General features: G+C 43.0%; 1 protein-coding gene across 2 annotated transcripts in view; it reads left to right on the top strand.

Annotated features, from left to right (window-relative positions):
• Nucleotides 1–3,297: 3,297 nt before the first annotated feature.
• LOC138961811 (lateral signaling target protein 2 homolog) overlaps nucleotides 3,298–15,103 on the top strand; it is a 51,576-nt gene continuing 39,770 nt past the window's right edge. Inside the window, exons 1-2 of one of the 2 annotated variants that reach the window (XM_070333484.1) lie at nucleotides 3,298–4,046; nucleotides 7,214–7,393. In XM_070333484.1, coding sequence (XP_070189585.1) covers nucleotides 3,681–4,046; nucleotides 7,214–7,393 — 546 coding nt within the window. In that variant the 5' untranslated portion in view covers nucleotides 3,298–3,680. The remainder of the gene's footprint in view (nucleotides 4,047–7,213; nucleotides 7,394–15,103) is intronic. The other variant, XM_070333483.1, reaches the window with a different exon arrangement.

The raw sequence follows: 15,103 nt of genomic DNA, 5'->3' as shown, positions 1-15,103 counted from the left end.
CCTTACGCGACTTGTTTACATTTAATCAAGTTTTGACTAAATGTTTTAACATAGAAAGGGAATCGAGACGAGGGTCGTGGTGTATGTGTGTCTATGTGTGTGTGTGTGTGTCCGCGTGTGTGTGTAGAGCGATCGATTGAGAGTAAACTACTGGACCGATCTTTATGAAATTTGACATGAGAGTTCCTGGGAATGATATCCCCGGACTTTTTTTCTTTTTTTCGATAAATGTCTTTGATGACGTCATATCCGGCTTTTTGGTAAAAATTGAGGCGGCACTGTCACACCCTCATTTTTCAATCAGCCAAGCAATCTTCGACGAAGGCCAGAATTCGGTATTGCATTTCAGCTTGGTGGCTTAAAAATTAATTAATGACTTTGGTCATTAAAAATCTGAAAATTGTAATTAAAATTATTTTTTTATAAAACGATCCAAATTTACGTTCATCTTATTCTTCATCATTTTCTGATTCCAAAAACATATAAATATGTTATATTCGGATTAAAAACAAGGTTCTGAAAATTAAAAATATAAAAATTACTATCAAAATCAAATTTCCGAAATCGATGTAAAAATAATTTCATCTTATTCCTTGTCGGTTCCTGATTTCAAAAACATATAGATATGATATGTTTGGATTAAAAACACGCTCAGAAAGTTAAACCGAAGAGAGGTACAGAAAAGCGTGCTATGCAGCACAGCGAAACCACTACCGCGCTGAACAGGCTCGTCAGTTTCACTCCGTTTTGTGAAAAAATGCAGCGAGTTCAGTTTCATTCTGTGAGTTCCACAGCTTGACTAAATGTAGTAATTTCGCCTTACGCGGAGAGGGGGGAATCGAGACGAGGGTCGTGGTGTATGTGTGTGTGTGTGTGTGTGTGTGTGTGTGTGTGTGTGTGTGTGTGTGTGTGTGTGTGTGTGTCTGTGCGTGTGTGTGTGTTTAGAGCGATTCAGACCAAACTACTGGACCGATCTTTATGAAATTTGACATGAGAGTTCCTGGGAATGATATCCCCGGAAGTTTTTTTCTTTACTTTTCTTTTTTTATACTTTTGATGACGTCATATCCAGCTTTTTGTAAAAGTTGAGGCGGCACTGTCACACCCTCATTTTTCAATCAAATTGATTGACATTTTTGTAAAGCAATCTTCGACGAAGGCCGGACTTCGGTATTGCATTTCAGCTTGGTGGCTTAAAAATTAATTAATGACTTTGGTCATTAAAAATCTGAAAATTGTATTTATTTTTTATTTTTATATTTTTCTTTCTTTCTTTATTTGGTGTTTAACGTCGTTTTCAACCACGAAGGTTATATCGCGACGAGGAAAAGGGGGGAGATGGGATAGGGGAAAGGGGGAGATGGGATAGAGCCACTTGTTAAGTGTTTCTTGTTCACAAAAGCACTAATCAAAAAATTGCACCAGGGGCTTGCAACGTAGTACAATATATGACCTTACTGGGAGAATGCAAGTTTCCAGTACAAAGGACTAAACATTTCTTACATACTGCTTGACTAAAATCTTTACAAACATTGACTATATTCTATACAAGAACCACTAAACAAGGGTAAAAGGAGAAACATAATCCGTTAGTCGCCTCTTACGACATGCGGGGTGCAGAGAAATAAGGATGTGGAAAAGAAGACTTTTGGTAAGTGAAATAAAGGTGATGGATCCAGTCAGATAGAAATAAGACAACAAGAAAAGAATTGGAAATCTGCAGGGAATAGTAGGGAGAGTTTTCTTGGAAGGAAATATAGGTGAAAGGACTGGTAAGGCAGAAATAAGACAAAAGAAGAGAAGTAAAGGGGTGGGGTAGCTCTGTGGAAACACTCCCGCCGCGTGAAGGCGACCCCATGGGAGCTTATTTTTTATATAAAACGATCCAAATTTACGTTCATCTTATTCTATATCATTTCCTGATTCCAAAAAAAAATATAAATATGTTATATTTGGATTAAAAACAAGCTCTGAAAATTAAAAATATAAAAATTATGATTAAAATTAAATGTCCGAAATCGTTTTAAAAACTATTTCATCTTATTCCTTGTCGGTTCCTGATTCCAAAAACATATAGATATGATATGTATGGATTAAAACCACGCTCAGAAAGTTAAAACGAAGAGAGGTACAGTAAAGCGTGCTATGAAGCACAGCGCAACCGCTACCGCGCCAAACAGGCTCGTCACTTTCACTGCCTTTTGCACTAGCGGCGGACTACGTTCAGTTTCATTCTGTGAGTTCGACAGCTACTTGACTAAATATTGTATTTTCGCCTTACGCGATTTCTTTTTTATCCCCTCAATTTGAGTGTCGTGACCGAAAGCAGCAGGCGCCAGACAAAAACTTTTTTTGTAAAAATGATGTCCGCCACCGGATTCGGCCGTCGGAACTATGGCGGCGTGGTCAATGGCCGAAGCGATACTGAAGCTGACCTCACCGGGACAGTCTACCAGTGTGTTGCGGTGCAAATTCATCACTCGGAACAGAATTTGAGATAAAACTGTAAATTTACCGGCCACGCACCAGGCCAAATATTCAGTGTATTGAAAGCCGGCTCAACTCCCTTCCCAATCCGATGACATGGTTCATATGCCTGTGATACCAACGGACAAGACTGACTCCGCAAAATCGACGATCACTGATAGTGACGTCACTGCGTACACACTGACTGCGATGTTTCAATAATATAATATTCACTCAAAAAAACTAAGAAACGAAACAAAAACCCAGCAACCGTGACTCGAGACACAAATGACGACGTAATTTATCAACAGACTGAATAAGAATGACGCTGATCTGAGAGCAGAGCCTGAAATACTGACTGGATGATCAGTCTATCTGTGCTCGAAGTTGACTCAACCGTGAACAATCAGGCGCCTGTGGGTCGCAACCAAAACTGCTAAAACAGAAGCCGTCGAACAAACGAAGTTTACGGAGGTCTAAAAAAAAAGGGAGGAAAGAATAGCTCCCACTCGGGTCACCCTGGTTAGGCCTACTTGAAGATGCTGGTTTGAGTGGTGAGCATCCGTTTTGTTGGTTCAATTCATTCGCCGCAAAACGAAACTTGCATGCGAGTCAGTCCCCAAGACGCCGGTAAAGGGCAAAGCGAATTTTCAGTGCGCTGTCAAATAACGTTCTGTGCATAAATCATTGCCAGCGACAGTTAGCTGAACCCCGTGACACCCAACCACCTGCCAACTTAGCCCTAAAAAGGAAGACCGAGCGTCGCGGCGGGGGAACATCATTTCAAATCAGTCAGTCAGAGAGAGAGAGAGAGAGAGAGAGAGAGATCTTGCTTGACGGCACGGAAATATTTGAAACACTCAGCGATGACGTAATGCTGATGTCACCTAAGGTAGGCGGCCAGAACGAGGCCTGTGAAGTTGTAATGTGTATCGCCATACATCACGAAGCAATCTGAATGGCGCTCGGCCCCTGCCGTCGATTCCAACTCTCAGCTGGCCACCACCACCGGCCCTCGCGTCGCGACAGCTGCTAGACACTCAGAGGTCGCGCTGCTCATTAACAATGCCGTTCGTCTGACCCGCAGCTTCGCGCATTCTTAATTACCGCCGTGGGATTTCCGCCAGCCGCGCTGTGACAGAGAGTCGCTGAGTGCTTACAGTGTGTGTGTTGTGTTATCGAGAGAGTGAAGACTGGGAGTTCTATAGACAACCATGGCGTCCAGTTCTGTCAGTCAGGAGAGCTTGGACATGGACGATTTCGACACCATGGCTCGCAGGAATCGGATTCGAACCCATCGGGGTCGAGCCATGCCTCATCGGAGCGGGGAGAGGGAGGGAGGGGGCGATTCCCACGACCGTGACGGGCGAGAGCGTGATCACCAAAACGGCGACACCGGTGACGGTGCAGGGCATGCAGGCGCTGACCATGAGTCGCCCACCAGATCGGCAGCCGCTCGGATCAAGGATAAACAGCGCAGCCGTCCCAACCACATGCACAAAGGCAAACTGCCCAAAGACAAAAGAAAGCTGAGAGAGAAGAGACGAAGCACTGGCGTCGTCCATCTGCCCTCCACGGAGGTAAGTGATCGGAATTTTCAGTCTCGTCTCTGCCAAGGGACAGAACCGATGTCAACTCCGTATTACATCCTCTCTCGACAAAGCTCGAGATCAAACACTTAGTGGTGTGTCAAATCCTTTCCATTGACTCGGTATCGATCGCTGTACATGTTTGTACAGCTTCAGCGGTAGGGACCAGTTAGCATGTTGTGGCGAGAACGCTGAACAGCCACTGACTTGAATCAGTTGCATGCCCTTTGGCTTTACACCACTGGTTTCCACTTTGATTGGGTTCTCTGTCATTGTCAAGTTATTAGTTCACTGTTCAGTGTAGCTTTGCTGTAAGAGTAGATAGACAAAAGAAGAAGGCTAAATGCACATATTATGCAGAAATGATTTTATTATAATATTTAATGATTTTTATGAGTAACAAAATCTTTTAGCTCACTCCCTGTATCATGTATGTGGAACTGAAACTGAAGTGATGTCGCACACTGGAAGATATGAAATGTATCGACGTCGTCGTGGAATGTTGGTGTTACTCCTTTTAAACAGCTCGTCACAGACACAAGAAAGAAACAAGAGGCGAAGCCTTCAAGGCTCACGTAAGAAATCGACAAACAGTAACACAAACTCAATCACTCCGTCACCTAACATTCTCACACAATAAAATCATGTGTGTTCAATTTGAAAGTAAAGTTAGATGTCAGAACTGGTACAATCAGTTGTCAGCACAGTCAGTCAAGGGCATAGAAATGAACTGGCCCAGACCTGTGCAGTACTATACTATACCACTTTGTGTGGTGTGTGCAGCTAAAAGAGTACCAGTACCACCATTACTGAGAAGTCTTACAAGTACAGTCATAACACTGCCTGACACTCGCTCCAAGCACAAAGCCTTCTGTCACACTGTACAGTACAGCTTTTAAATCATGCACCTCCCGCCCCCCCCCCCCAAAAAAAAAAAAGTTTGTTTCTGATGGAATGGCAATAAAAACAACAAGGATCAGTAGGTTGGTAAGGCCAAAAAAAAAAAAGGTCTGTTTACGGTAACATAGGCCCCAAAAATAGGGTCGGTAGGTCGGGATTTTTTATTTATTTTTTTTTTCCCAAAAAACCCATATTTTTACGTTATTTTGAGAAAAAAAACAATTTTTTTTCCCCCCAAATGCCAAAAAAAAGTCTAGGGTCGCGCGAAGAAAATAGGGTCGGTCGGGTTACCGTAAACAGACTATTTTTTTTTTGGCCTAACTTTTCTAGAAGAGTTACTTTCTTGGTTAAGTCTGCAAAATCAAGTTTTATCATTGTAGTTTTTTTGAAGGGTCTCAATAACTGGGAGGAAAACTGGGTCTGTTGGGGAATGGGAAATCTTGAATTTTTTTTCTTGGCCTAATTCAGTCAGTGGGGACAATGGACTAGGGATGTAACAGTCAGACAGTAGACTTTAAGATTTGTATTTTACACAGCAAGCATTTTATACTCCGTTTTGTCCCTTCTGTCTTGCCCCCTTCTGACTTGGAAGATAGGGGTTACAGTTTGATTGTGATGGAAAAGCTGAGGCCTAAAAAAAAATAGGTGTGGTTACGGTAACCCGACCTACCCTATTTTTAGGGGCCGACCCTATAACTTTTTATTACATTTGTCAAAAAAACAAAAACAAAAAAACCCGAGTGCAGAAAACGCAATGAAAGCAAAATCGCCCGAGTCGCACACTTATTTCCCTCTCAAGTAGGTTTAATGTGTACACATTAGAAAAAAAAGTTTAAAAAAAAAAGTGATTGCCTACCTTCCTACCCTATTTTTTTTGGCTATGTTTCCGTAACCACACCTATTTTTTTTTTGGCCTGACTAAATGCAAAGAGAGGATGTCTTAAACTTTGTGCACCTCAATGTTAATAATTTTATGTATGTAGGAGTGATGATGACTTGTGTCGTTTGATGCGAAACAATTTGTGCAGGGATGTGGCTAAAATGCATATAAATCATAATGGCACCTGGTATTTTCCATCGATAACTAAACATTTTTGATTGTTCAAACTAGAGAGACTTTTTTTTAACAGATTGTTTGTTGTCTTTTTTCCGCGCATGGCTTTAAATCAGACAAACTGTAGATAGTTCTCTGAAACAGATTCAGTTTACTGATTCAATGCTAATTCTGTAGGGTGTTCTTTTGCTTCTAGTTCTACTTCTACATAACAGTTATTTTTGCATGGAGTCTGTAACTAAAAGTTAATGTAAATTTTCTTCATAACTTTGACAATGTATATATATATAAAAAAAAAAAAAGTACAGAAACCACCTTTGGTTAATTCTTCATGAAATTTTGGTCAGCCTGTCGCTGACCCTTCAGGTTGGTAATGACAAGTAATGACATTTGAAAATGTACTTTTTACATTTAGTCAAGTTTTGACTAAATGTTTCAACATAGAGGGGGAATCGAGACGAGGGTCGTGGGGTATGTGTGTGTGTGTGTAGAGCGATTCAGAGTAAACTACTGGACCGATCTTTATGAAATTTGACATGAGAGTTCCTGGGTATGATATCCCCAGACATTTTTTTCATTTTTTTGATAAATGTATTTTATGACGTCATATCCGGCTTTTTGTAAAAGTTGAGGCGGCACTGCCACACAACAAGCAATCTTCGACGAAGGCCGGACTTCGGTATTGCATTTCAGCATGGAGGCTTATAAATGAATTGATGACTTTGGTCATTAAAAATCTGAAAATTGTAATTAAAATTATTTTTTTATAAAACGATCCAAAATTACTTTTATTTTATTCTTCATCATGTTTTGATTCCAAAAACATATAAATATGTTAAATTTGGATTAAAAACAAGCTCTGAAAATTAAAAATATAAAAATTATGATTAAAATTAAATTTCCGAAATCGTTTTAAAAACTATTTCATCTTATTCCTTGTCGGTTCCTGATTCCAAAAACATATAGATATATGTTTGGATTAAAAACACGCTCAGAAAGTTAAAACAAAGAGAGGTACAGTAAAGCGTGCTATGAAGCACAGCGCAACCGCGCCAAACAGGCTCGTCACTTTCACTGCCTTTTGCACTAGCGGCGGACTACGTTCAGTTTCATTCTATGAGTTCCACAGCTTGACTAAATGTAGTAATTTCGCCTTACGTGACTTGTTTGTTGTTGTTGACAATGTGTGTATAATAATTTGCAGAGTACTGGTGATTCATTGGATGATGACGACGATGATGACGATACAACGAACCACCACGAGACAAAGAAAAACACCACGCTCAACGAGAGTACTGGAACCCCTCACTCCCACCCACACCCACACTCCCATTCTCACTCCCACTCCCACCTGCATCACGGACACTCGCATCAGGCATTCGAGGTGAGTACTGTACATGACTGTTACTTTTACAGTTGAACTCCCCTTTCGACGGGCGCAGTGGCGTGGTGGTAAGACGTCGGCCTCCTAATTGGGAGGTCGTGAGTTCGAATCCCGGTCGCTGCCGCCTGGTGGGTTAAGAGTGGAGATTTTTCCGATCTCCCAGGTCAACTTATGTGCAGACCTGCTTGTGACTTAACCCCCTTCGTGTGTACACGCAAGCACAAGACCAAGTGCGCACGGAAAAGATCCTGTAATCCATGTCGGAGTTCGGTGGGTTATGGAAACACGAAAATACCCAGCATGCCTACTCAACGAAAGCGGAGTGAGCTGACTATGCTCTCAGAGTATAGTGTGGGGAACCGAAATGGGCAAACGAGCTCACACGTAACCAGAACAATCTGGAACGCTGAAGAAAAAGAAGAAGAACTCCTCTTTCAAGACTCTCCAATTTAAGATTTTCTCCCATTTAGACTCTCCAATTTAAGATTTTCTCCCATTTAAGACCTTGCTTTTTGACATTTTCTGTTTATATCCACTGTAAATGTACCCCCTTCTTCTTCTTCTTCTGCGTTCGTGGGCTGAAACTCCCATGTACACTCGTGTTTTGTGCACGAGTGGAATTTTACGTGTATGACCGTTTTTTACCCCGCCATTTAGGCAGCCATACGCCGTTTTCGGAGGAAGCATGCTGGGTATTTTCGTGTTTCTATAACCCACCGATCTCTGACATGGATTACAGGATCTTTTTCGTGCGCACTTGGTCTTGTGCTTGCGTGTACACACGGGGGGTGTTTGGACACCGAGGCGAGTCTGCACACAAAGTTGACTCTGAGAAATAAATCTCTCGCCGAACGTGGGGACGAACTCACGCTGACAGCGGCCAACTGGATACAAATCCAGCGCGCTACCGACTGAGCTACATCCCCGCCCTAAATGTACCCCCATTTTAAGACTCCCTCCTTTTAAGACCAGATTTTTGGAGGGCTTAAAAGGGGGGTTCCACTGTATATTAATGCGTTGAGTACCACTGTATATTAATGCGTTGAGTACCACTGTATATTAATGCGTTGAGTACCACTGGTGTGTTCTGTATCATCTTCTACACAGACAGACGTACATGCACACACAGAAAAACAATAACAATAACAACAAAAATGAATACATTAAAATGGAAAATTGTCTTCGACACGGGACGTGACATGTTGGGATAGCACACAAGTTGTGCCCCAAAACCAACACCCTCACCCCGTCTCGATTCCCAGTCTATCACAAACATAAACTTTTTACTTATAAAATTTGTTATTGGACTTTTTTGTAACAGTTCGCAAAACACTATCAGAAAGTGTCTTTTGAACTGTTTAACCAAAACACACAAAAATCCATATAATAATTACATCATACAATTGCTTTTTTTTAGACACAAATTTTTAAGGTATCATCAACAAAGCTAACACATTTTGAAAGCTGACACCTTTATGGTATTACAAGCTGTTATTTTGAGCCATAGACATTCTGTTGTGTTATCGTTGCAACACTCACAAAGATAAGCATAATACTCTTGATTTATGAAGAGCTTTGTGAAGTGGGGCTGTTGAGACCAGAGTGTGGGAGGACGCTTGCATTGATAGCGGTAAAAGTGGACACTAAGCAGTATGTGTACACAGTGGGGGCCGCAATGGCACATACAGCAGGACATGTACTTACCTCTTGTGCCCTTAGACCCATTGGGGGCACAGGTAAGTCTACAGCGGACCCCCCCCCCCCCCCCTCCTAAGACAGAAACTTCTTCTTCGTTCATGGGCTTAGACTCCCACGTTCACACATGTTTTTAGCATGAGTGGATTTTTATGTGTATGACCGTTTTCACATTCAGGCAGCATACGCCGATTTCGGGGGAAAGACAGAAACAATACTCAGAGAAAATTAGGTTATAAAATGCACTGAATTGGGGGTACATGTCAGATTACTCTACAGTGGACCCCCCCATTGGGAGTACATGTCAGATTACTCTACAGTGGACCCCCCATTGGGAGTACATGTCAGATTACTCTACAGTGGACCCCCCATTGGGGGTACATGTCAGATTACTCTACAGTGGACCCCCCATTGGGGGTACATGTCAGATTACTCTACAGTGGACCCCCCATTGGGGGTACATGTCAGATTACTCTACAGTGGACCCCCCAATTGGGGGTACATGTCAGATTACTCAACAGTGGACCCCCCATTGGGGGTACATGTCAGATTACTCTACAGTGGACCCCCCCATTGGGGGTACATGTCAGATTACTCTACAGTGGACCCCCCATTGGGGGTACATGTCAGATTACTCTACAGTGGACCCCCCATTGGGGGTACATGTCAGATTACTCTACAGTGGACCCCCCCATTGGGAGTACATGTCAGATTACTCTACAGTGGACCCCCCATTGGGGGTACATGTCAGATTACTCTACAGTGGACCCCCCCATTGGGGGTACATGTCAGATTACTCTACAGTGGACCCCCCCATTGGGGGTACATGTCAGATTACTCTACAGTGGACCCCCCCATTGAGGGTACATGTCAGATTACTCTACAGTGGACCCCCCATTGGGGGTACATGTCAGATTACTCTACAGTGGACCCCCCATTGGGGGTACATGTCAGATTACTCTACAGTGGACCCCCCATTGGGGGTACATGTCAGATTACTCTACAGTGGACCCCCCATTGGGAGTACATGTCAGATTACTCTACAGTGGACCCCCCCATTGAGGGTACATGTCAGATTACTCTACAGTAGACCCCCCCCATTGGGGGTACATGTCAGATTACTCTACAGTAGACCCCCCCCCATTGGGGGTACATGTCAGATTACTCTACAGTGGACCCGCCATTGAGGGTACATGTCAGATTACTCTGCAGTGGACCCCCCCATTGGGGGTACATGTCAGATTACTCTACAGTGGACCCCCCCTTTGGGGGTACATGTCAGATTACTCTACAGTGGACCCCCCTTTGGGGGTACATGTCAGATTACTCTACAGTGGACCCCCCCTTTGGGGGTACATGTCAGATTACTCTACAGTGGACCCCCCCCATTGGGAGTACATGTCAGATTAGTGATCATTACTCTACAGTGGACCCCCCCATTGGGAGTACATGTCAGATTACTCTACAGTGGACCCCCCCCCCCCATTGGGGGTACAAGTCAGATTACTCTACAGTGGACCCCCCCATTGGGGGTACATGTCAGATTACTCTACAGTGGACCCCCCCATTGAGGGTACATGTCAGATTACTCTACAGTGGACCCCCCCTTTGAGGGTACATGTCAGATTACTATACAGTGGACCCCCCCATTGGGGGTACATGTCAGATTACTCTACAGTGGACCCCCCTACTAAGACCTAACAAATTTCAGAAAATCAGGTCATAAAATGGACGGACTCTTGAAAAATGAAAGTGAAATGGAGGTTCTACATTAATTTTTACATTCGTTATTGACGGGGGGAAAACCACACCTGGAAAACTAGGGTCTTGAACGGGTGGAGAGAGGAGGTACTACATAAATTACAGACATTATTGAAAACACAATTGGAAAACTAGTAATTAGGTCTTGTGCCCTTAGACCCATTGGGGGCACAGGTAAGCCTACAGTGGACCCCTCCTAGTAAGACCTAAACAAATTTCAGAAAATCAGGTTATAAAATGGACGGAATCTTGAAAAATGAAAGTGAAATGGAGGTTCTACATTTATTTTACAGTCGTTATTGACGGGGAAAAACACACAAATAGTGTGATCGAGAAGAAGAAGAAGAAGAAGACGGGGAAAAAACCCACACCTGGAAAACTAGGGTCTTGAACGGGTGGAGGGAGGAGGTGTCTTGAAAAGGGGGGCCCAATTAGTGCCTACAACCTCTCAGGTTTTCGCTGGTAGAGAGATAGGGCTATACTGTGTGGTGTCATTGTGTGGAGGGAAAGTTCAAGCGTGGACACTGATAGGCAGGCAGGTGGGTGGGAGGGGTAGTGGACATGGCTAGGGTGTGAATCACTCACTGCACTCTCACAGTTCACTTTGCCCTGGAGTTTGGTGTACAATGTACAGTGGAACTCCCCTTTAAGACCGCCACAAATCTGAGAAAATCAGGTCTTTAAACGGAGGGAGTTTTAAATTTTATAAGAGGTAAATTTACAGAGATCGTCAAAAGAAAAGTTGCCAAAGCAACTTATATATATGTGACAGGGGAGGCTACCGCTCCTTTCACAGCAGACTCTGCACCCGAGTTGTTGGCCTTTAAGTCAACACCGGTTGATTGTGGAATTCTGTTTGTGATGGGGTCTGGTGGTTTCCGATTGTCTGTATGTTCATGGAAACCTTCGGGTTTTGCATAATAGTTTTTATAGGGCTAAGAAATTATCCCTAACATTTTCAATCCTGTTTGATTGCACTTTGTCTCCCGAGGTGATCGTAGTGTTTCGGCACTCGGTTAAATCTGGTGCTGCGAGCAGGATGGGACTCGGCATGATATGTTCAGGTAATGGCATAATATGACCACTGAACATTTTCGTGCTGTTCCCATTCTGCGAATTTGGGATGGACAGTGGTCCCCCGGTTCTGAACTTAGGGACGAAGTTCATTCAAACGGGGGCGATTGTGACAGGGGAGGCTACCGCTCCTTTCACAGCAGACTCTGCACCCGAGTTGTTGGCCTTTAAGTCAACACCGGTTGATTGTGGAATTCTGTTTGTGATGGGGTCTGGTGGTTTCCGATTGTCTGTATGTTCATGGAAACCTTCGGGTTTGCATAACAGTTTTTATAGGGCTAAGAAATTAGCCCTAACATTTTCAATCCTGTTTGATTGCACTTCGCCTTCCGAGGTGATCTTAGTGTTACGGCACTCGGTTACATATATTTATATATATATTTACAGATGTCAACGTATATATAATTGGTTACTTTTTTTCTCTTATTCTGTTTGTGGTGGTTGTGTGTGTACTTGTACGATTTCCTGCAGCTTTTAAAATGAATTCGTATTCGTAAGGTTCAAGTTTTTGACCCCTAACTCTTTCAGCAACAGCCCCCCCCCCCCCCCCCCCCCCCCCCCCCACACACACCCTCTCCTCCCGTCCGATCCGACGCGCTTAATCTCACACTGGTAATTCCATACATGAATATTTAGACCTGCCCCAATGCAGAAGAATGATGCGTCTGAAAACAATTTGCTCTGAAAGTGATGTTTTACTGCGCGGCTCTGTTGCCGGTGTAACACGAAATATTAACTCCACGAAAAATTTACTCCGGAGTACATATTTCGTACGAAATTCTTACTCCGAATACACTTTTCGTACGAGAAAAGAACTCCCCAAGGCACGAAAAAATTATTCCCTCCACGAAATTTTTACTCCCCATTTTTTTTACTTCCAGTAAAAATCTCGTACGCAAAAATGGGATGCTGGCGAAGGCATAATGCCAATAAGTGACCTCGCGCACACGAATGTCGCGCTACCCTCCTTCCACCCCTTCCACCACCAAGACTAACAGGGGTCAAGAGAGTAAACATTTCGTACACCTGGCATGGGAAGTTAAATTGCTCGTGTTGGGGTGAAGTAATTTATTCGTTTTTTATTCGTCAGGGGAGTAACATTTTTGTACGAAATGTTTACTCGGAACTCATCTGTCTTGGGGAGTAATTTTCTCGTGCAATGGGGGAGTGCTTTTTTCGTAAAGGGAGTAACTTTTTCGTGCGAAATGTTTACTCCGGAGTAAAAATCTCGTGGGAGTAATTTTCTCGTGTTACACCGGTGAATTGAGTCATAGTGCCTTAGATCTAGTTGCAATCTGTCAACAACAACAAACTGCACCTGCCGAAATCTTCCTGGTCTTCACGGGCTATTGTTATAGACACTTGTCTTTACATCCGGGTTCTTTGTTGTTTTATGCACGATGTTTCTGCGGGTTTTTGTATGCACAGAAAAATAGGATTTATTCAATCCGTTGTTGTTACTGATTAGCACTATTGGCGTTCCTGAATATGATAGGTTATCCGTGTTGGATAGACTGATTACGATAATTTATTGACATTGAGCCCGAATGTGTCACTTAGACGATTTGTATGTAGACTCTGAGACCCTGAGTCCGAGGGTTCAACCGTTGGATCTTCCCCCGTGTTCGGAGGTTAAAAATTTGCTTTAGGTCATTATCATTATGCAAGTTTAATAATTATAGCCGACGGTGTTTCTTTTCATTGATTTTGCAAGCTGGGTGTTTAGTGTTAATTCTCCACGTCAATTTAGTTTTTACACTGTGGCTAATATCCCCCCCGACCTTAAAAAATGTGATATTGTTCACATAAATCAGCAAAGATAACGTTTGATTAAAATGATAAAAAAAGGAAACAATACAATGCCAGACAACCAACTCGCACTACATGTACATTTTTGTTTTAAGTACAATCAGTTTTAACGCTATAACGGAAGCAAACTTTTGTCACTACTTTCGGCCGTTATGGTTGTGTTTGTATGCATGTATGTCCTCACAAGATTTTATGGACGTCCATTATATTTCCACCCCATGTTATTCAAGGTACAGGAATGCTCCGGTGCATTCCAATCAGTCCGCGATAGTATCAGTCGCTGTCAGTCTTGCCTTTGATTGTCTTGTGCACGGAGCCATGTGTGTGTCGACATTCTTGACGGCTTCTGGCTGACTTTTTACTTTGAACGCCAAATAAGTGAGAGCGCCAGACCGCCAACAAGTATGACATCCATTGAATTGATAGGGGCGGAAGTAGCACTCACAAGGAGAGGTGACGACAGCAGCGCTCGAGTGGGCGCAGTAGTCAAGTATCGTGTAGGCCTATTGTGAAGTGACAGACTGATAACAACTGGTGTTGTAAAAAGTAACACTGACCGTAACACTTCAGAAAAAGACTGAAGCTGTGAAAATAACACTTACACGTCAGATAAAGGTAGTCTACATCTAAGGATAAAAACAGGGGGGAAAAAAGCAAACCCCAAAAAGTGCAGAAAAAAATATTGAAAAAGTTAAAATAAACAAAACGAAACTAAACCTAAACCTAGAATGCTGTAGCTGTTGTGAAAAACAAGTCAGTCAGTCACAGGGATCTAGATATTTGGATAAAAAAAAGTTTATGGTTATACGGCAGTTGTTCACATGAAAAATATGGCAAAGTAGATTTTGCCACCCCAGAGAATTAGTCTGTTAGTGTTTATTTTTTCACAATTTTGTTGTTGACAATCTAAATCCCCTTGGGGCTGGATGCAGGGAAAGCGGGGCGTTGTTTCTAGTCATCCGGCCGCCACAGGATTAATTTTAGTGGTGAGACAGTCGTCAGGCAGGTTGTGCTTAATGTTTTGCTGCAGAGCCGTGAACTATCAATTGGAGAGAGAGAGAGAGAGAGAGAGAGAGAGAGAGAGAGAGAGAGAGAGAGAGAGAGAGAGAGAGAGAGAGAGAGAGAGATACAGACACACACACACACACACTATCTCTCTATCACGCAAATTCACACACACACACACACACACACACACACACACACACACACACACACACACACACACTGACAGACTTGGCACAATATTTTGAACTGTCCCAATAAAGACTTTGCATCTATAGCTGACTTGCTGTGACACTGTCGTTCAACCATTCAGTCGTTCTGCCTATTTTCACATTCACTGTCCCAGCGGCGACATTATCAATTCAT

This window comes from Littorina saxatilis, linkage group LG3, assembly GCF_037325665.1.
Source record: "Littorina saxatilis isolate snail1 linkage group LG3, US_GU_Lsax_2.0, whole genome shotgun sequence".
Lineage (NCBI taxonomy): Eukaryota > Metazoa > Mollusca > Gastropoda > Littorinimorpha > Littorinidae > Littorina > Littorina saxatilis.
The sequence above is the reverse complement of the archived record's forward strand: the minus strand, read 5'-3'. Positions and strand labels throughout refer to the sequence as shown.